Source organism: Ananas comosus, linkage group 4 (assembly GCF_001540865.1).
Source record: "Ananas comosus cultivar F153 linkage group 4, ASM154086v1, whole genome shotgun sequence".
NCBI classification, from domain to species: Eukaryota; Viridiplantae; Streptophyta; class Magnoliopsida; order Poales; family Bromeliaceae; genus Ananas; species Ananas comosus.
In genome coordinates this window covers 3,064,048-3,085,396 of record NC_033624.1, presented here as the reverse complement: position 1 = coordinate 3,085,396, position 21,349 = coordinate 3,064,048, and the positions used below count along the sequence as shown (strand labels likewise).

The 21,349-nt window shown below is 35.9% G+C and overlaps 4 protein-coding genes and 1 non-coding gene across 5 annotated transcripts; 2 read left to right on the top strand and 3 right to left on the bottom strand.

Moving 5' to 3' along the window:
- LOC109708542 (dihydroceramide fatty acyl 2-hydroxylase FAH1) lies at positions 226-4,315 on the bottom strand. Its single transcript, XM_020230332.1, has 7 exons — positions 4,158-4,315; positions 2,586-2,655; positions 2,120-2,212; positions 1,837-2,033; positions 1,619-1,724; positions 942-1,088; positions 226-638 (listed from the first exon to the last, which is right to left on the bottom strand). Exons 2-7 carry the CDS (start codon positions 2,634-2,636, stop codon positions 519-521), a joined length of 714 nt encoding a protein of 237 aa, XP_020085921.1. The 5' UTR covers positions 2,637-2,655; positions 4,158-4,315; the 3' UTR covers positions 226-518.
- On the bottom strand, positions 5,126-5,197 carry TRNAD-GUC. The gene has a single exon. It is a non-coding gene; the product is annotated as a tRNA-Asp (tRNA).
- On the top strand, positions 6,523-6,971 carry LOC109709564. The gene has a single exon (XM_020231861.1). The coding sequence runs from the start codon at positions 6,546-6,548 to the stop codon at positions 6,759-6,761; it is 216 nt and encodes a 71-aa protein (XP_020087450.1). The 5' UTR covers positions 6,523-6,545; the 3' UTR covers positions 6,762-6,971.
- LOC109709228 (membralin-like) lies at positions 9,062-15,109 on the top strand. Its single transcript, XM_020231343.1, has 14 exons — positions 9,062-9,409; positions 10,182-10,244; positions 10,514-10,918; positions 11,047-11,128; positions 11,358-11,419; positions 11,877-11,971; positions 12,236-12,315; positions 12,451-12,531; positions 13,140-13,256; positions 13,359-13,444; positions 13,567-13,673; positions 13,826-13,917; positions 14,005-14,081; positions 14,357-15,109. The coding sequence occupies exons 1-14, from the start codon at positions 9,245-9,247 to the stop codon at positions 14,753-14,755; spliced, it is 1,911 nt and encodes a 636-aa protein (XP_020086932.1). The 5' UTR covers positions 9,062-9,244; the 3' UTR covers positions 14,756-15,109.
- Positions 15,841-21,212, bottom strand: LOC109709315 (switch-associated protein 70-like). Its single transcript, XM_020231490.1, has 10 exons — positions 21,039-21,212; positions 20,812-20,916; positions 20,447-20,508; positions 20,266-20,349; positions 20,148-20,179; positions 19,966-20,047; positions 18,654-18,882; positions 17,697-17,924; positions 16,990-17,282; positions 15,841-16,443 (listed from the first exon to the last, which is right to left on the bottom strand). The coding sequence occupies exons 1-10, from the start codon at positions 21,060-21,062 to the stop codon at positions 16,095-16,097; spliced, it is 1,488 nt and encodes a 495-aa protein (XP_020087079.1). The 5' UTR covers positions 21,063-21,212; the 3' UTR covers positions 15,841-16,094.

The following is a 21,349-nucleotide window of genomic DNA, read 5'->3' as shown; positions in this document are numbered from 1 at the left end:
TTTCTGTTATTGCAGAAGTTGTAGTAGACCTTGTTGTTTTGTTTTGCTGCCTCGCTGTTAGTAAAATGATACCTTTCCCCACAAGTTCTGTGAAATGACTCGTCTTTTAGCACGCGAAACAGCGGTAAATTGATCCTTTTTGTGTTATATTCTCTTTTAGCAGCCTAGGATGGCAGAACGGTCTTTGAGAATAAGTCCATGGTCTAAACTGTTTAAATAAAAGTCTGGGGACCAACCATTTTCACATTTTTGTCATTACAATATAAAAATCAAAGGTAAACAACCAAGACTATAATGCACAAAACAACCTTAATTTACAACTTTCCAATCTTAGATAAACCTAAGTACAGATTTAATCAGCACTCTTAGTGGTAAAAAGTGCACAAGGTAACGAGTGAGAACCCTCAAATTGACAATTAGCATTAGTTGCACTTAAAAGAGGGCAAATAAATTAACATGACTAAAACACAGGAACAAAGGATCATTTATAACATCGGCAAAATTAGGGGGGTAAGTTATCAGTTGTTTTTAGCCGAGGTCCTGGATGGGGGTAATGTCCCGAATATTATGTCCCAGAGCGACGAAGTAATCCCGAAGCCCTTGTTCTGAATTCTGAAGTGATGATTCAGATGATACTTCTGAGATAAGAGGAGCAATCGGTTTGTTAGAATCATATGCAAATGTCTCAAAAACAGTTGATGAGTTTGTAAAATATGCTAAATTGCAGGTAACTCGAGTGAATATCACAAATTTCACTTTGCCCCGCAAGGTATTGCAATCCATGATTATCTTCATGAACTGTAAGATTTCATCAACTGCGCTTATATGTCACTTTGCACTAGGTCGATGAGGTAAAATTATAGGTTTAAAATATCAAGGGGCAGGTGAAAAACTCGACATTTGCCAGGGATTTTGTGCCTTTTAGCCAATTAGAGACTCACCTTGAGATGTTTAGCTGGGTCGTTCGATGGCTGTCCGTGGTGCAGATAGTAGTGAGTGCAATCGTACATCACATAGCCCAATAGGCCGCCGCCAAACAACGCGGGAGTTACGGATGGGGCAGTCAAGAGTTTAAGCAGATTCCAGAACTATAAAAGGACAGCCATAAAGAGTCGTCGGCAGATTTTTCATGAAAATATAAAAATTATTAAGTAAACTCTCAGTTATGTAACAGTAAGTTGAGAAGTTCAAGGCAGATTATGACAAAATCAAGGTCAGTAGAAATAAATAGAAAAAAAATGCTTGCAGGTATACACATTTACTGAGAAGTGATATGGTCGGGATAACTACACATTTTGTTCTTGTAGTTTGACTCCGATTATCATTTACATCCTTAAAGAGTACTCTAACAACTCAGTCTTGACAAAGAGTTAACTTGTTCCATTAGCCTAACGAACCAAGAAACCATGCAAGCATCATTGTTAGGCCGCAAATTATGCTGACGGGTATTCCATTCTGCTTAGACAATAGGGTGCCAGAAGAATTTACTTGGTTAATTGGTATGCGGAATAAACTTCAAAGACTATATTGTTAAACTTTATAGATGAAATTCATAGAATACTATCTAAAAACAAACATTCACAGTCCTTATTATGGAATGTCAAGCTAGGAGTCATACCGGCACACACAAAATGGCCGTTGCAGCGGGAGGGAAGACAAGACGAAGCCCATCCATTGGGTGCTTATGATGGCACCCGTGAAGAAGATAGTGCAGAGTATTTCCCCTGCCACAATTTTCTAGATCTTTTAGCTCTGTATCAAAATCAACTTTAATATTTATAAAAAGAAACAAACTAAAATAAAAGGGAACAAAATCAAATAAAAAAGTTAACCCACCAATAGCTTTTAGTCTTCATATGGAAAAGGAAACGGTGCAAAGTATACTCGATCAATGTCCACAAAAGTATTCCACCAACAACTGTGAGACCTACTTCAGGAAGTGTGCGGCCCACCCTGATAGATGTGGTTACACACCAAAAAACAACCGGTAGCCATACGACCGGAATAGCCCACCATCTAGTACGTGTTAACAACTGAAAATTTATATTGGAATGAGCTAAAACATAGTGATTTGATCCTTCCATAACATAGGATTGGCAAATAGGCACAGATATGTTACCTCCATGAAGTCATTTTCGAAAAAACGTGGCCCTTCCTTGCTGACAATAGGCTGGTGAACCCATTCCTCATACTGTTCCCCAAGATGACCAACCTTAGTGGTTTCACAACATATACACCACAGATCAATGGGCAGTTTTATAGAAGAATGAGGATCGAAGCTTATAGCAAGAATCGGCAATAAATTATGGTCTTTTTGACACATAGAGAACGACAATAATTAGAATATCAACTAAACATGATTTGCGATAAGAATCCAGCAAAATTGTTAGTCAATATAGGAGAACAGCATAGAATGGGTCAAGTAACTCAATATTCAGAGAAAATGGGATCCAGCAGAAGTTTGCTAGTTATGCTCACAATTCCGATAAACTTTTTACCTTGATGCGTTAGAAAGCAGATGAAATTAGATTTGAGCAGCCTACTTCTATCCTAATGGGTAATAATAGCAGATAAACAATCCTTACCTGAAACACTAGAGGTTTATTCAGATCAACAGTGAACCCCTCCGCAACCATATCTGCGCTTGTATAATTACTGCACAAAGGCAAAAGAAATCAACAATAGAACCTAGTGATATATATACATAGGGATAACTTTAACCGTTGGCCTGTTTTCGGATGACTATCAATATGTAAAAGTTTAGATTTTGCTACCTCAGGTCTCATTGTTTAAATTGAGTCAGTTAATGTCTCTTCAAAAAAGATCCTGGACATGACATTTACTTTCACGGATTTGATTAGAGTATCTCATGTAATTAATGCGGCTCCATTCCCATTAAAACTATCGAGCAACCCAACTTTGTTACACTAGAACTATCAAATTACTCGAGCAAAACAAATTGGAAGATACTTAAAAAAAAAAACAAAAACAAAAGAATTGATAGATTGGGTAGCAAAATCAATAAGCCATTATGAAGACAATAGCACATGCAGAAACTTCTCTTGGCACAATCAATCGTGCGTTTGCGATGGACACTTGGACAGTTCCCAAAAACTCCCCAACTAACCCTAGTTTTCACATAATGGACTTCAAAATTGTGTACCGCGGTGACCCGATAAGGCCCCTATGATTAGGGGTGTAAATGAGCCGAACACGAGCGAACTGGAGTCAGCTCGTGTTCGGCACGAGCTGGCTCGTTAAAGTATCGAGTCAAAAAATTCAGCTCGTGTTCGGCTCGTTTATTAACGAGCTGAACACGAGCTGGCTCATAAGCTGGCCAACGAGTAATAAATTAAAAAAAATTAGATTAAATATATATAAAAATAAATTTATAAAATTTTATCCATTAAACTTTGATCTAATAGTTGAAACTTTACATATAAATNATCGAGCCGAACACGAGCGAGCTGACCCCAGCCCGTGTTCGGCTTGTTTATTAAACCAGCTGAAAAATTCGGCTCATGTTCGGTTCGTTTACTAAACGAGCGATTCGATCTCGAGCTCATTTCGAGCCGAACACGAGCGAGCTGACCCCAGCCCGTGTTCGGCTTGTTTATTAAACCAGCTGAAAAATTCGGCTCATGTTCGGTTCGTTTACTAAACGAGCGATTCGATCTCGAGCTCATTTCGAGCCGAACACGAGAACAGTGAGCTGGATTGCCACCCCTACCTATGATGGCTATTAACCACGAACAAAAAAAAAAAAGAAAAGGAAACTAATAGAACTAACAATCGCATCTATATTTCATTCTTCAAACTCAGAACAAAAAAATAAAAATAAAACCTCAACAAATCCCAACGGAATTTCTCAAAGCGTAACCAGCGCGATTAAGGGATTCGAAGTCGTTTAACCACAGCATCACAATTGCAAAAAAAAAAAAATAATAATAATAATTAAAGAAAAAGAATCTAAACTGCACAATAGTATCATCCGCGTCATAACGCGCGAATCCCGGGGGTTTTTGCCAATTACATAGGAAACATCGTAGTCATTAAACAGAAATCTTCTCAAATGCATAGAAAACGAACAATGTGGCAAACCGATTGGGCTCAAACGAGCCCTAGATCGAATCCGAACGCACCAAAACCGCGCTCACCTCAAAGATCGAGTATCCGCCGCCGCCGCCGGGATATCTCGGAAACCCTAGCGATCTCACCCGTACGCCGACAACGACGACGACTCTTCTCCTCCGATGGGGACGAAGAGGAAGAAGAGGAGGGGGAAGAGAGAGAGAGAGAGAGAGAGAGAGAGAGAGAGAGAGAGGNTTTTTTTTTTTTTTTTCTTGGCCTTTTCAATTTTGCGAACCCGCATTTTTCAATCTTTCGATTCCGCCAATCACTCTCGCCCTACGGTGGTGGGGCCCGGGCGCCAGCTCAGACGCCCGTTACGAATCGTGACGGTAGCGTAACGGCGACTGGACGGCGCCCTGACGAACGCCGTTACCGTTTCTGCCGCCCTAAAAATGTACGGTACCACCTCAACAATTGGCCAATCAAATTCAAGTACTTATCGCTTAACAACGTCATCTTATTTGAATGAAAATTTTAAGAAGTGTAACTCATATAGTTATTACCCTATTTTTATTGAATTTAACTAAAAATGACCAAAAATATAAAAAATAAAAATATGTTTACAGTCAAAATATAAAACAAAAATATAAATATAGTGTCAAATAGTACAAATTTTGTCAACGTTATTTGAGCCAAAAAGTCTTTTTGTTTTGCTGTTAAATTATTTTGTTGCAAATAAAACTAATCAAAAATATAAATAGAGACAAAAATATAAAAAACATATATATAGTGGCAAAGAGTATTAATTTTGTCAAAATTATTTGAGTAGATTCTTTTAAAACAAACATTATTTGAATCAAAAAGTCCGCTTTTTTTTTGCAATGAAATTACTTTGTGGAAAATAAAACTAATAAAAATATAATAATTTAAATACAAATACAGTCAAAAATATAAAAACAAGAATATGAATGTAATGGCAAATAGTACAAAATTTGTCAAATATTATTTAAGTCACAATGTTTTTTTTTTCCAAAAAAGAGGAAAAAACACAAAACGCCGTTGCCGGGGATCGAACCCGGGTCTTCCGCGTGACAGGCGGAGATACTGACCACTATACTACAACGACTTTATTTGTTGTATAAATTGTAAATAATGTATTTTATATAAAATTTATGTGAAAACCCTTCGCTTTGAACCTAGTTTTTTAATTATAAAATTAAAAGAGACAAAAAAAAAAAAGAGAAAAGAAAAGAAAACAACCAACCATCCAAAAACACTGAAAAAGCATACCAACCACTTTCCATGTAGCTTGATTTGCTGTAGTTGTACCCTTCTGAACAGCCACTATCATAATAATAAAGTGTAGAGCTACTATTCTATCGGAAGTATAGAGTATTTGATGCTTTCGATCTTTTGACCATTAAATCAAGAATTATACGGTTTGAATGATTACAGTCCTTTTTAGGGTTGAGTAGTACCCCTAGGGTTGAGTAGTCCCCACAAGATAATAGTTTTAATCCAAAAGTTAGAAATGATAAAAAAAGTTGATCTAAGGGCTAAAAAGTCGGAAGCATCAGATTCTCTATATTTTCAATAGCATAGTAGCTCTACTCAATAATAAATATTAAGTTAATTTCATACAACTCTATGTAGACATATTGAATAATAAAAAGTTTAACTTTGTATATTTATATTTTTATAAAAATCTAATGATATTCATATTTGTCCTTCTGATTTGTTATCGTTACAGTACTGCTTATTTTTTAATAGAGGATAAGTGAAATAACATTTTTTTTATCACAAATATATCCATTCAAAAGCCCCAACTGTTAGAATTATATATAAATGACCTTCAAAAAATTTTCAAAGGTTATTTTTTTACTTTCTGCCATCACGAATAATACAAGAGAGGCAAAAAGGTTAATTTACCTCATTCATTAATTAAGATTAATTATTTTATCTATAGTTAACTATACTTTTTTAACGAATCCTAAAAGCATAGGTATAGTTGAAAACACTAGGATTTTTGTAGGAATAACTATAAAAAATTGATTATAGTGATATATCTATTATTCGATATATTTATAGGAATCTGTATGAAATTTATATATAAAAGAATGTTTCTTATAGTGCATCGGCTATCGCTAGATAGTTTATTTCGACATTCAAATAAATCCAGAAAGTTTAAACAGCCAAAGAATGATATTTAACATATTTTGGTAAGTTGTAAGTTGTAACTAAATCGAGATATAATAAACACTATTTTTGACTCCGCTACATTTTAGTTTCCATGTTATTATACTAGCCGAACTATAAATGATGATTGAAAAAATTCGACCGTTACCCAACGGTCAAGTTGAATCTCTACTCCCAGTATAAGCATTCAAAAAATAATAATAATAATAAACAAAAAGGCCCCTCTCCTCTATTTATACAGCGACCCTTTTGCTTTGAAGCTGCACACATACACAACAATGGGTCTTGTGATTGTACTCTCCCTTCCTCTTATCCTCTTCACTATTTTGCTCGGATTCGGATGCTACTTCCTCGGAAAGGCGAGGGGGCGCGAGGAGGCGCGGACGGGGGTCGGCTCGCAGATCTACGGCGTCCCGCAGCCTCCGCCGGGCTCCGCGGATTCGTCTCCTGCATCTCACATAAAGAAGCAAGGGCATGGGCCAGATCATGTTTGAGATCGAAATGAGTTAAGGAGAGGAAAATGTTTAGTTTGTTTTAATTATTTGGTAATCTTTTCTAAATAGTTAGTTGTTTGGTTTGTTTGGTAATGTGTGAGACATGTTAATTGGTTTGGCACATTTTATAGAGGGTGGAGTGGAATTTTGTATTTGTTCATATGTTGAATAAATTGGTCTTGTTATTAAAGAGAATTTTGATCTTTTTAACTTGTGTTATATTTCTCTTTGAAGATGGGAATTTTGATCTTTTCTTGTTAATTTCTACTCCAGAAGAAGAATTACTAGTTAATTTAGGATGGAGATTTTGCTATCTTTCTTGGGATCCATAATATTTTTTGAAAAATTTAACTTTTGAATCTAATTATTCATAAATATTCTAATCTCTTACTATTGTTTTTTTTGAGAGAAAAGTAACATGCTACCCGCTTCGTCTGTTTCATTTATAAATAAACTTAGCTGGAAATATGAATCAACTAGGATTCGAATTTGAATCTCGGGTATCAACCACCAAGCCCTTACGATTGTTGATTCACTGTCGATGGTGAACGGTAAGATATATCTTACTATCACATGGATTGCAGAACAATCTCATCTGAAGAAAAACGTACAGATAATACACGCTCACAATTATATGGGTTGGATTGTTCACACGCTATGATTAAAATGTAATTGACTTAAAAAAAAAAAAAATCACATAGGAGTTTCTCAAAATTTCTCCTCATTCACAAACTTTTATTAAGACATTCAACTATAGTTCAAAGACATTATAATGACAAATTTTTATAAAAAAAAGATGGATAGTGTACTGACTAGTGATTAAATACTTAGCTTAAAATCATATGATAGTAAATTATCAAAATTTTCCTTCATTTTTTTATATGTAACCTAACAATACAAAATCAAAGGACCTGTGATTTTAGGAAAAATGCTGTATATATGTACACCTCCTGTATAATATAAATCTTACACCCTCGAAATTCAATGGTTTAAACTTTTTTTGAGATTTTTAGTTAAAAAAAAATGATAAGTCAAGTAGAAAACTTTACTCTATACAAAGGCTAGGGTGTAAGATTTGTACATCTGAGATAGATCTACGTGTTACAGATAACATAGCTAATTTTAATTTCAAATTTTCTAATAGAATAAATGCATAAACACCCTATTAACTTTAAGAGTTTTTTTTTTTTTTTTTTCAAAAACCACATTAATTTTTAATTTTAACAACTAGATTTATTTTCTTATCAAAATTTGGGCCCATATTGGACCATTCTCTTATCAAATTTTCTTAAATACTAAAAATTTAAGTAATTTTAAACTTTGTGATGAAGGGGGTATATCATCCACCCCCTTATGGGAATTATAAATAGCATTTTTTCTTTACTTTATGGCTACATTATTAAATTACACTTTTGGTCCTCAAACTGTAATATTCATGACACATTGGTTTTAAACGTAATTTATTATTATAACTATTTGTTCAAACTTTTAAATTATTATAATTAAAATTCACAGTCCTATTTAGAGACTAAATATTAATATTTAGCTAATGTGATAGTACTATTATATCTTAGTAATTATTTCATTATCGATTATTATACTCTACATCACTATTACATTAATAACCCAACCAATTGGAATCAACTATAAAGTTAATTATAATAATATAAAAATTTTGAGTCAAAAGTTATGAGAAATAAAAAGTGCATTATTTTATTATATATTAAGTTTTATTGTTTCTTGGTGGATGGGCTAGGTTGCATACGGTGGTCGAGAGTAACGGGATGACCAATGCGGTGTATAAGTTAATAATAAAAATAGGCTAAATTGCAAGTTTGGTCCTCAAACTACGAGAGTCATGGCTTTCCATCCTTAAATTTTAATTTATTATAATTTTTTATTCAAAAATTTCGAATAGCTGTAATCAAGTTTCGCAACTTAATTTAGATAATAACTAAATATTAACACATCAGTTATATAAAAATAATATAATATATCTTAATTATTATTGCATTATCCACTGTAATATATAATGTATTAATATTTAGTTAATTAAATTAGATAGTAGACTTTGGATTGTAATTTTAGAAATTGATCCTAAATATTATGGTAACTTAAATTTAAGAATTACAGTGTCACGTGGTTTATAGTCTGAGGACTAAACATGCAATTTAGTCTCTAAAATAAAAAGAAAATGCTACTGGTTATTCCCAAAAAATGCACATAGAAAATAAAGCACACAGAAAATAGAAGGAAAAAACAACGGAACTACCGTAAAGAATACAAAATTACAGAAAAGGACAGAATCGAATATTTCCCAATCTTCTCGCCCACTGCTCCACCCTCCCTGATCCCTTTTCCTCTTTCTAGGGTTTCATCTCGCTCCGATCATCTGGTGGAGCATCAAAGCGGAGGAGGAAACCCTAGGTTCTCCTATAACCCTAGAATCCTCGTCGGGGGCGGTGGCGGGGGCGGCGGAGGAGATGGATCCGGAGCAAACCTTCCTCCGCGTCCACGCGCGGCTCTCCGGCATGCTCTCGCAGCTCCTCACGCCGAGGATCCGCCTCGCGCTCGAGTACGCGCACCTCGCCGTCGCTGTGGTCCTCTTCTGCTTGCTCGTCGTCATGCACACCAACTTCGTGCAGCAGGTGAGGGGTGGGATTGGATTATGTTTGTTTTTTGATGTTTAATGGTGTCTTTGATTGTGAAATCGGAGGAGGAATTAGGGTTTCTGCGTGGGGTTTGGTGTTGGTTGTGGTGTGAAATGCTTCAATTGGGTTGTAAATATCGTTCCTTTTGGGACTGTTTGGGCTGGATTGGCCTGTTGCGTGTACTTGTTGAGTGCTTAAGTATTGGGAAGGAGTTAGGGTTTTGACTGTGAATTGAAGTACTTTTGTTGTTATTGTTGGAGCGAGCTTCTGCAAAGATGTTGTTTGAGCAGAGCCGCCTGAAGAAGCATGGCAACTAAAGAATTCTCCAGATTGTTTCCCACTGCACTTAGAAGCACTAACAGTTTCATGTTAGAGCTTCTACTTTTCTTGGGCAGGAACTCATTTCAGAATTCGGCCAAATCCAGAAACTTTATATTTTTCATTTGCTAAACGCCCAAAAACCATGGGAATAAAGCACATAGTTTAATATAGTCTACTGAGATTTTGAACATGATTACTGCTTAATGCTCAATTTAAGATCAGGAAGCTCTTCTAGTCCTTTTTTAGTACCATCTTGATCTAAATTGTTGAAGGATGGCTGGTATTTTTAACTGATATGGTGCTTAGATAGAAATCTTTGATTTTAGGTTAGTTTTCAAGTATTTCTTTGTGATTGGATTACTAAAGATCACATTTTGCTTTGTCTTGGTTAGCACATATATATTCCCTTATGTTCTCTTACTCAAATATGTTATTTTGACATGTTAAGCCCGGCTGTTCAAGCAAGTTCTCAGGAAGTGAATTTACTGAAGCTCAACTTGTTCAGATTAAGGTACACCTAATTTACTCTCATCCTCTGCGTGGTTTGAGTAGTTAATTAGCACCTTTACTTGCTAGATTTGTGATGTTTGAGTTAAAATCCATGTGTTCCCTCAAAACATTATGCATACTAACTATACATTTTCACCTCTAATTCCAGTTCATGAGCTTTTAGAATGATGCAATTTATATTCGACAGGATTTCAATCTTTCTTTTACTTGATCTTTTTTCTATCACATGTTTACTAATATTGTGCATGCTACGACTTCACAATCTTTTAGATAGTCAGTGGTGGTCTATGGGATGCAAGTGCCACTAACCACAACACCGTGGGTTTCCAAAATCATGAAAATCCAACTGAAAACTCCAAACTTTCTGAAGTGAATGGCGATGAGTTTGCTGTTCTGGCAACCAAGTTTTGGTCAAATTGGATCGGTTCAGGCACTAGGAGGAGTAAATTAATATTTAGATCTTCAAAAGGCGATAAAGATAAAGAATTTCACGAGCCTCAATGGGAATATGCAGCTGATACTACTACTACTGCTATGAAGACTATGCAAGGTGAAAGGGGTATGAAAGAATCATTCAGAGCAGCAGTTATCCATTTCTTTAGTAAATGGTACAAACAAATTATTACCTTCTGCAAGAATGCAAGGCTTGTTGCGGTTAATGCTGCCCAATTGATGGTTAGAATCTTCAACAATAAATGCATAAGTTTCAATGTTTTAAGTTGAAAAAAGGTCATTTTGTTGTATAACATATATTTCTTTTGATCTACGAGATTAACTTACCTGTTGCTGCCTTATATGTTCAGTACAATTCAAGGTGGAATGAATTTCTTGATAATTTGAAGAGTCTTCATAAGCTTCGAATGGAATATCTTAGCTCATTGATAGGTAAGATATATAAAATTTCTCAATATTTCATGTTACTATAATGCCTTATCTGTTAAAAGTTTTTGCTAAGGTAGATAATATGAATGGTGCACACATTGAGCTTCCCATACTGTTTATCCCTCTTGACAGCTTGCTTCTGTTAGAGCTATTCTATTCTTCCCTACTTTCTCTGAATAGTTCCAGCATTCATTTTTCCTAACTTCTGGCTAGGTTCTGGTGTTTATTACAGTGAAATGGCTTGAGAAAAGAAGCAAAGCATTTGAGCCAACATATCTTTACACTGTAGACAAGGTATTGCACTATGTACATGTTTATGTTCGTTCATACATCTTGACTCAGGTATAAATAGTTTCATTAACCTCGAGTAAGGATGGCCTGACTCGATGCAATCTTCTTATCTCCAAGCATCTAATGGCTTGAGATAGTTATCTTGGTCAAACATTGGGTTTATCTATCCTTATGTGTTAGCTCCTTCAGGACTTCTCTGTGCTTTTATCATCTTTAGGAAAAAAAGATTTGTTGAACAATATAAAATGCAAGATCCTGTAATCCCAAGTACTTGGGATTGGGTCTTTACTGCTGGATTTGTATGATAATCCTAGGGAAAGAAAAATTCAAAGTTGTGTCACCCTTTCTTAATTATTGGATAATTTGAATAATAAAGATAACATGTGTAGCCTAATTTCTTATTTCATGTAAGGCATATCATTTTAAGAAGTGCCTTTTGGCTTCTGCTTTTTTATTGCAGGGTTATTTCTTACTTTCTGAAGGAGCTAAGTCGCGACATGGTATTCGGACCATCAACATTACAATTTCTGCTCAAAGTTCCTGCTTCGGAAATAGGTTCTTACTGATTTCTTACTTAAGGAGTTTTAAAATTGTGAAATGTGTGGACTTCATAGTATTTTTGCATAGTTACTTGTGGTAATTCCAATATTTGTCAACTTTGTAGCTTCTCGACGTTGTTTAGATATTTTCTCTATTTTGGTCATGAACTTTAACAAGGAATACTGTTCAGTTCTTTTGCTAGGCAACCATAAGGATTTTTTTAAACAAAAAAAAACTTCATGGGGTGTAACGCCATGGCAATCTTTCTTGCCTTTTCAGGTGGCAACAGCTTCTGATAAACAGTATTGTTGGTTATGACACTATTCTTACAAACAGTTTATTGAGTTCTCCTGGGAAAGGTAGGATATGTTCTTCCTTTCATTATCATACAATACTCATTCTTTTTCATCAATTAGTGATGTTATATGCCTTTTCTATTGATTTGTTTTACCTTGCTTTCTTTGTACTCCAACAGTATATGCTTCTTTATGCAGGCTATCTATATAACTTTCAAACGAAGGAATTTTATGATCTCAGTTATGGACATGAACCAGCAACAGCTCCAAGATTCGGAGGTTTGCTAAACTATCATTATCTTTGGAGAATTACTACTCTTTTCTCTTAATCATTCTCCTTAAAATATGTGTCATTTGCTTTGTAATTTAGTTTGCAAGTATGTCTTCTGAATCTTGTATAACAAGTCCTACACACTTAAAAAGTCCAAAAGAATCTTTTCTCCGAGCATAGTTAGGGAATTCTTCTCTGATCTTTGATTATTTTCATCATAATCATAATTGTTTGGTAACTCTAGAAAACCTAGTGAAGTTATGGAAGTATTTACATTTATCCGAAAGTATCTATTAACACGTGTACTCTGTGAAATCTGAATTTTCATACAGGGCATTTACCACTTTTTGAAAACCTTTTTCTAATAATTAACCATGTCCCCCAGTAATCAAATTAGTCATCTACTTTAGATAAGGGTATTTTTATAAGAAATTGCATTGTCGAGGGGGATATATTAGATACAGATTATACATCGGTATATATGTAAATAGATGTTTCAGTAATAAGAATTTAAAACCTTCTTTCTTTTTGCTATTGGGTGTTGGATGCTGTTTTGTGTTTGAAATGTACTACCTGCATTATTTTGACTTATCTACTTAATCTTTTACTCATGCAGACTACTTTGTGACCAAATGTGGTGTGCTTATCATGTCACTATTTGTTTTCTTCACAACCACAATGTCAGTCTCATTTACCTTAAGAGAGACACAATCACGCATGCTCAAATTTACAGGTTTAAGTTGCTTCTCTTATGTTTGATTTGGTGGATGATAGCTAATATTCCTATCATTTATCCAAGATAACTTACTCTTTTTTTTTTTAATAACAAATTCAGTGCAGCTTCAACACCATGCGCGCCACCAGCTTCCCACATTTCAATTGATTTTTGTGCACGTCATTGAGTCGTTGGTTTTTGTGCCGGTGAGAGCATTCTTCTGTAAAATTAAGAATAGGCCGAATGATAAACAGTGCTTTAAGCAAATACTTGTTGAAATTTTTGCATATTTTCTTTCTCATGCTCTTTTTTTTTTCGATCCTTGCAGATTATGATTGGAATCCTGTTTTTCCTATTTGAGTTCTATGACGACCAATTACTAGCATTTCTTGTTTTAACTCTTGTATGGTTGTGCGAACTCTTTACAATGATCAGGTAATTAACTTCCCTTTTATTAGTTGAAGGAAAAGTTAGGTAGGGCTAATGCCTGTTTGGCCAGGCTTGTGCAGCTTTGTTGATAGTGTCATACTTACCGCCAATTTTAATATTATGAATGCAATAATCAAATTGTATTGCTTGATATACAGTGTACGGACGAGGATCTCGATGCAGTTCTTTCCTCGATTTTTTTTGCTCTATTTCCTGGTTTTCCACATCTACCTATTTTCTTATGCTTATGGTATGCAATCTCAAGCCCCGTCAATTCAAAGGTACACATAGCTATATGCCTTTGAAAGAAAACTAATGCATTTATCTTGATACTAAGGGTTCTCATATCTGGCTTTCTCCGCAACTGCTGCATTCATGCAACACTTGATACTGTATTTCTGGAACCGCTTCGAGGTAAGTTATCTCTGTTTTAGTTAGTGGATATTCATTTTTCTCTTGGAACCCTTTGCTATAGATTTTAACTGCCATTTTGTATTCGCTTCCAATCCAATGATTCTTTATAAATTGCCACGTTTTATTAGTTCACTAACGTCTTCTACTGAATAACACCCTAGAGACGTGAAAATTACAGTTTTTACAGGGAGTTTGCTGTATTTAGCCTTCTATCAGCATGTTAGGCTTTTAATCCTTTTATTACTGGTCATTATACTCTGTGTGCCCCTTCGTAGGTCCCTGCTCTTCAGAGGTTCATCAGAAGCCGAGGCCAGCTTCACCTTTCGTCAACCATATACACCTCAACGCTTCACATTGCAAGACTAAATGTGCGGGACAATCTGGAACATCCTCCTCATGATCTTCCAGACCCTTCAAGAACAACTCAAACTCAACAAGCAGGCCCAAATCCTAACCGGGAAGAAGTTGCTGACCCGCTCCGATTTCCGGACCCAGGTGCTCAACAACCGGAGAACAATGGGCCAGGTGGCCCGTTCGGTTCGCTCTTGCTTTGGCTATTGGGGGGCGGCGCTTCTGATGGATTGGTTTCCTTTTTTTCTATGTTTAGAGATGTTCGAGAACAGGGCCAAGTTTTCACAGATACCCCACAGAATGAAAATGAACAAGTGACATAGCGCAATTAAAAAGAAAAGGAGAAAACAAAGAAAAAAGTTGGATGCTTTAATGGTAATATCGAACAACCTAAAGATAAAGAGGAGTTATCTACAGCTACTTCGAAGGATGTGTTTTGTCGCACTACGATGAAGATGGATGCTTATTGCAGCAGATGCGGAATTTGTTTGGATGTGTAATATGCTATACTATTTGTTGATCTTTCGTTTCACTTTTTTGTCATCTGCATATAGGACCAATTTGTATCATTTTGTGATGTACATAAACAAATGGGGTGCATAAGTAGCATACACAACTTTCACTGAAATTGGAAAGATCTGTTTTGTTATTTATTGCGGTTGGAAAATCATTAAATCCGGAACGGCATTCTGAAAGTTCAGGATGGTTGATTTTGGTGAAGTTTGTGTGTTGCTTAGTTGATTTTGATTATCACTTTAAATTTGGTTAAACATTTGAATTGTATGATTGCTAGTGAGATGTTTTTAGCTTGTTTGTCTCGCTTAGAAATCATCCAATTTTTGCAGGCATAAAAATGACTGGCATTTTTGAAGTACAAGATCTAAATCCAAGGGGAAGTGCTTTTATTTCTAGAAAATTTCAAACAAAAAAAACCTTCAACAAGGACAATTTCATCGTACTAAGATGGCGAATAATTTTTATTCTGGGCTTTTCTTCATGACTGCACAGCAGAAAGGTCTAAGAAATTGAAATGTAATTAAGTTGAATGACGAGTGCTATTTGTACTCATTCTATGCACTATTTATTGCTTTTCTTAAATCTACTCAAAAGTGGAAGCTATATACCTAGGCAATGTTATCTTTGTAGCAGTCATTCTATATAAAAATAACATTCAGTCAAAACTCTCTCTTAAAATTATGAAACTAACATTATTTTTTTTCTTTATTTAGTATAAAATTACAATGTTACTCTCATTTAGACTTTTCACCGTTTCATGCTCAATAGGATCGACCAGTTATAAATCCTAAAGAGAGGAGACTTTCTCACAAACAAGAAGATCCAATATTTGCCGTGAATAATTTACAAATAATACAAGCGATGTAATTTACCATCCAGTCCATAATACACATTGAATCATCACAAACAAGACACTACCAATGACCTTTTTATTCATCTCTATAATTTAATACAACATAGACATTACATAAACAACAGTATATCTTACCAAATATCACCACCAGAAAACTCTATTCCTTTATCATCCTCAAAGTAGAAATCTCCACACACTTTCTTAGCATAGTTGTCTACAATCGCATCATATTCATTATAAAAAAAAAAAAAAAAAAAACCTTCTCTATCATTTTATCATCAAGAGCCCTTTTATCATGGTTGGAAAGAACTCTCATTAACTGGTGGGCTCACAACTGGGATATCCAAGCTGCCCCCTTCTGATTCAGGGGAGATTTCTCTAACATCGGCTATTCTTGCATCAGATGGCCGAAAATCGCCCGCCCACTCTGGATCACCGATCAAACCTATGTCGACTCCATCAACTGCCAGCTGCACCATGCTGTTCTCAGAAACCGGTACCGTTCGCGAGTCGCTCAAACAGGCCTTGTCCACGTCATCCTCGGATGAATCCATGTGCTTCGTCAGTGGCGGATTGTTGCGGGCCCCACTGGAGCACGACTCTGGTCTCTCCTCACAGACTTGTTTCGTGCTGCTTTGTTCCCTGAAAAGGAATCGAGCGTAATAGTGTAACCAGAAATATAACTGCCATGAAAGTAACTTTTGCACTTCTCAATTCTCATATAGCAATTATGCAAGTATTTCTATCCAATGTAACCAAGAAATTCACTAACATAGGATAAGACACTAAACAAATTGGAAAGATCAGGGATCCAACTGTAATATTCGAAAGTTTTTAAGGGCTAAAGGAAACCACTCAAAAAGTGGAAGTTCTTGTGCAATTTACCCATGATTCCTAATATTCATCTTTTTGTTACTTGGGATAACGAACCCTTCATTAGAACAGAAGTATACCATCTGTATGTAAATTTTCTTCTTTTTTTTTTTTTTTTGTTTTTTGCTTTTTTGTGTTTGTGCAGTAGTAAATAACTAGTAATTTTCCAGGGATCCATCATATATTCTTAGTAAGGAATCGCAAAAATGTATTAAGATACTAGTTAGCTAGATGTTTGGTTCTTCATATCCTTCTTTAATGATGAAACACTGCTAATAGAAATATTGTAAACAATTATAAGATCATGACCCAAACCTCTGGACTTGAGATTGCAAAAGATTCACAAGAACTAGGAGCTCTTCTTTCTCTTTTGCAACGGCCTGCAGTTTCTCCGCAGCATCCTTTACTCGGGCATCTGCATCTGCTTCTGAAACTCTAGCTTTTTCTTCTGCTCGAGCAACAGCTGCTTCTAACACCACTGCACGCTCTCTAGCTTTCACAAGCTCAGAGCGCCACAATTGTGCCTCTCGAAGGGCTGAATCTCTTTGCTTCAGCAAAACCTCTTTTTCTTTACTCAGGGCTATTACTTTTTCTTCTGATTCTCTTAACTGAGAAGCGCAAAGAAAATATTATTAACATCATTAAGCTGGGCGGCCATTCTGTTCAAGTGGCAAGTTGGTTTTGTATTAGAAAGAATTTCTGTTCTTAAAAGAGGGGCAGTTTTATACGCGCAAGGGTTTTGTATTAGAAAGAATTTCTGTTCTTAAAAGAGAGGCAGTTTTATAAGCACAAGGATACATAGGGCATATGTGAAAATTCATATTCTGCAGGGACGTATGTAAAGAGGTGATACTGCAGGGGAATTATAACAAGCGAATATCTTTAATAGTACTACCCATTATTGGGATTGAAAATTGCAAAAGTTTTTATATTGAACAAAGTTATATACTTCAACTAAGTCCAATCTACCTAGGCAAAATTAGTTGTCAAGTTTAACCAAAATAGTCAAAATTAATTGTCACCTTGAGCATGAATGATTCAATTTGTTTCCCTGAGTCAATTTTTAGACGCTCGATTTCAGCGCAGAGAAGCCGTCTCTCTTCATCCATTGCATGAGCTGCAGAAGCAGCAGCTTCAGCTGACTCGGCAGTCTCAGTTAGCTTATCTGCTATTTCTCTTATTGTGGAGTCTCGAGCACGAATATCCTTAGCTAATTGCTGCAGCTCCTCGTCTTTGACACGAAGAGTCTCCTGTAAATAAGAATAGAGAGGCACTAATATCAATTTATATAGAACTCTTGAAAATGTGTTATTGACCATTACTGACTGTTGTAGCATTATACTTTTCAAATCAACTAACAGAAAGATATGAAGAAAATTTTTTATTTTTATATTATCAAACTAAATGCGGATAACCTTAATAGATGGATATCGTCTATTCTAAGTCCCTTCTACATCCTAAAGCAGCTTCAACTTGATTGAAATAGCTACTCTTTAGTCTGCATAACATATGGTCTTGATGAACATAACCAAACCATTGAAAAAAAATTTCAAACAATTATTCCTCAGCAAAAATTGGGACACCCAAATAATCCCACCTCGGATAACGTCGGGGATTGTGAGGGCCTTAAATATGGCTAGCACTCTAGTACTAATAACTTGGGCTAGAGCATTTTAGGCCAATGGTTTGGACCCAACGGGCTAGGTCGTTACAAAATTAGTCAATATAACTACCGAAAGGCCTTGATTGAGTTACTTAGAGACCATGCTGATTTCGAAGGCAACAATGCATCTATGATCTAAAGTGGGTCATATACATCAGAAGCAAAATTCATGGTTTATTAATCTTAAAACTAAGCCAGTTAAGAAGGCTGGTGTAGAAATTTGATATCTCTAGTTTCTTGCTTATGATCAAGAGAATGAACATTTTGGTCAAAAGATCATAAAAAACGAACATATAATGCAGCTAATAATGCACACCTTCATGATCGTTAAATCATCGAGTGGATCTTCATTGGGCTTACTTGTCATCACGCCCAAAGCTGCTTTCAAAGAAATCTTCATAGCTGCTTCTATTTCTTTAGAGGCCTCCATTGCAGTTGCATTCGCAGCTGCCACCACAGCAGCCACTGTTCCTAATTTTGAAGAACCATTACCACCCAAAGAATTCACCGCCTCTTTATGAGCCCGGAGTACCAACTGAGTCGCACTAATCATTGAACAGGATGCATCATTATCAGAAGGAGCTTTCACAAAAATATCCCTGGAAAACATCTATTTATATATCTGGAATTTCATATATGTTTCTTGAGATTGCAGTTTCTGATAACAATACCCTTAAGTTCGGTAATCATTCAAATCATTAGAAGCTGGTCTCATACTAGAATAATTTTTTATAGAGGGGTATCTTTGCAAGTACAGAGGTATATAACTTTGAGAAATAAGCAAATTAGATCTTGCAGGAATATGTGTAAACACATTTGCGGGAATGTGAGGATGAAAAAGGAGAATATACAGACAAGGAGAGCTTTTGAAACAGTTATGACCACAAATGATAATGCTAGGAAGTGGAACAGTTCTTGAATTGCAAAAATGTACTGCTGGATAAATATAGTCAATAATAAATCACTTTGGATAAAATATATGCATAGTCCCTTACCATTTCTACACCACGACTTAGTTCCTAAACTGTTCACTTAAACACTTTAGTCCTTAAAAAGTTTCTAATACTGGCACTTTGACATATGTGGAGAACACATTGTTTTTTTTTTCTACGAAACCTCCTCAACCTCATTTCAAGTAACAAAACAAGGAAGCATTTTACACGAATGATTGATTATTTTACAGAAAATCCTAGATTCTTTTGACTGCGATGGACGTCATCACAATACACGAGAGAGTTTATGAGTATAGACGTAGAGCAGGAACTATCCATACATATTACCTTATTAATTAAGTTCTTCAACTTCATCTTTTCAAAGGTAAACTACTCGTAGAACAAAATACAATGACTTTCGATTGACTATCCATCCCATTAATCGGTAGATCATGAGTAAATGAAATTCCAAATTACTTCTCTTTGAATGGGACATCATTGTATACATGTTTCCCTCACATCACCACACTAAAAATAGTCTACAATCAAGTGGCCTAGTTTTCCAATGATTAAACAAAGTGAAAGCTTGGCTTGCACATCCAGCCAGCTTACTATATCCTCGAATTTAATAAAGGCAAAAAAGAAGGAAAAGAAAGAGAGAGAAAGAAAATAGGTTTCACAAGAGCACAAGCCTACCGTAAAGTGGATACCCAAGCTTTTGCAGCACCGGGAGTTTCTGCACAAAGGAAATACTCCTTTTTCTGAAGAGTACCAATATCTAATGAGTTAGTTAAGAAACCAACACCATTAAAGATACAGCCAAGAGCCTGAAAAGTAACGAAAATCATAGCATAATGAAATAAAAACCACAGGGATACAAAAACAACAGCCATCATACTTCTGCAATCCACTGCAACAAGCAAGAAAAGAACAGATCAGAAGGTTTTTTAAGTAGCGAACAAGATAAATTAATTCATGAATAGATAACTGACATACTGGAAGTTCACAGGAGATAAAGAGATTGTGCTAGTTGCATCAAATACTATTGCTCCCTTGACAATTGGGTCACTTCTCCGAGTCCTACGCCAAGAAATAAATAAATAAACACAACAATTAAAAGACTAACAGTAATTAGGGTCTCAAAGTGGGGCATTTCAAACAAGCCCAATATGCTTACTTGTATTCCATCTTCCCAGTTGTTGGATCTAATATCACCCACCTCTCATTCCATTTTCTCAACTGTTTAAATAATTTAATTAGATTAGTGCATATAAGTAGGAAAAGCTCCAAACAAGTGAATGATTACAAAGATCCACCATTAGCTGCTCATGGAAATAGTTCGCCATATTGTGTTGAAGATAACTATAACCATAATGACAAATCCCTGTTATTGTTGTGAGCTTCCACGACGATTATTCAACACGCATCCACTTTAGTTCAGTGTGATTAATGATGAATTTAGGAACAAATCTATAACAAAATTTCAGTGTAGTTCAATTTAAACAGTAATTCATTCAAAGAACAAGGTACAGGAGTTCCCACCGTCTCAGATCGCTTGAGAAGAGGCCCCTGAAGCAGATACCTCCCCGACCCCGACGTTAGCTGCCTCTTGATCCTCTCCAAGCTATTCTCCGTATCGGAAACCCTCTAAAATCACCAAAAAATCCAAGCTTTTCACTCATCCATACAATCTGGGTCGAATTTGATCGCGAAAACCCTAATCAGCCAAAAACAAGCGATGAAATCGCGAGGGGGAAGCGAAAACCTACCGCGGGGCTCCCGTTGGAGGCCATGGGAGGAGGGGAGGACGAGAAATTGGGGAGATCGGTAGGGTTTTGGAGGGGAATTTCTCGATTTCTCGCGAGAAATTGTTGGAATGGGGAAAAAAATTGGGGATTTGGGGAAGCAGAAGCTGTTGGGTTCAGCTTGGTGCGACTAGCCGGTGCGGCGTTGATGTCGATGATATCGCACTGCTATGGGTACTCATAAGTGTACCCCGAAGTGTTCCCGTAAAAATACACGCAAGCCCCTCAACTATAAACACTCTTTTAGATGGCCCTCTAAATTTTTTTTTATAAAC

Excerpts from the sequence above, each read along its gene's own strand:
- LOC109709228 (XM_020231343.1), top strand. The coding sequence starts at position 9,245 with ATGGATCCGGAGCAAACCTTCCTCCGCGTCCACGCGCGGCTCTCCGGC. Across the intron at positions 10,245-10,513 it reads CTCAACTTGTTCAGATTAAG|ATAGTCAGTGGTGGTCTATG; the intron begins GTACACCTAATT and ends ACAATCTTTTAG. Across the intron at positions 11,972-12,235 it reads AGTTCCTGCTTCGGAAATAG|GTGGCAACAGCTTCTGATAA; the intron begins GTTCTTACTGAT and ends TTGCCTTTTCAG.
- LOC109709564 (XM_020231861.1), top strand. The coding sequence starts at position 6,546 with ATGGGTCTTGTGATTGTACTCTCCCTTCCTCTTATCCTCTTCACTATT.
- LOC109709315 (XM_020231490.1), bottom strand. The coding sequence starts at position 21,062 with ATGGCCTCCAACGGGAGCCCCGCG. Across the intron at positions 20,350-20,446 it reads ACTGGGAAGATGGAATACAA|GACTCGGAGAAGTGACCCAA; the intron begins GTAAGCATATTG and ends TTCTTGGCGTAG. Across the intron at positions 20,048-20,147 it reads GTATGATGGCTGTTGTTTTT|ATATTGGTACTCTTCAGAAA; the intron begins GTATCCCTGTGG and ends CTAACTCATTAG.
- LOC109708542 (XM_020230332.1), bottom strand. The coding sequence starts at position 2,636 with ATGGTTGCGGAGGGGTTCACTGTTGATCTGAATAAACCTCTAGTGTTT. Across the intron at positions 2,213-2,585 it reads ATAAACCTCTAGTGTTTCAG|GTTGGTCATCTTGGGGAACA; the intron begins GTAAGGATTGTT and ends GAAACCACTAAG. Across the intron at positions 639-941 it reads ACCCAGCTAAACATCTCAAG|AAGTATCATCTGAATCATCA; the intron begins GTGAGTCTCTAA and ends CTCTTATCTCAG.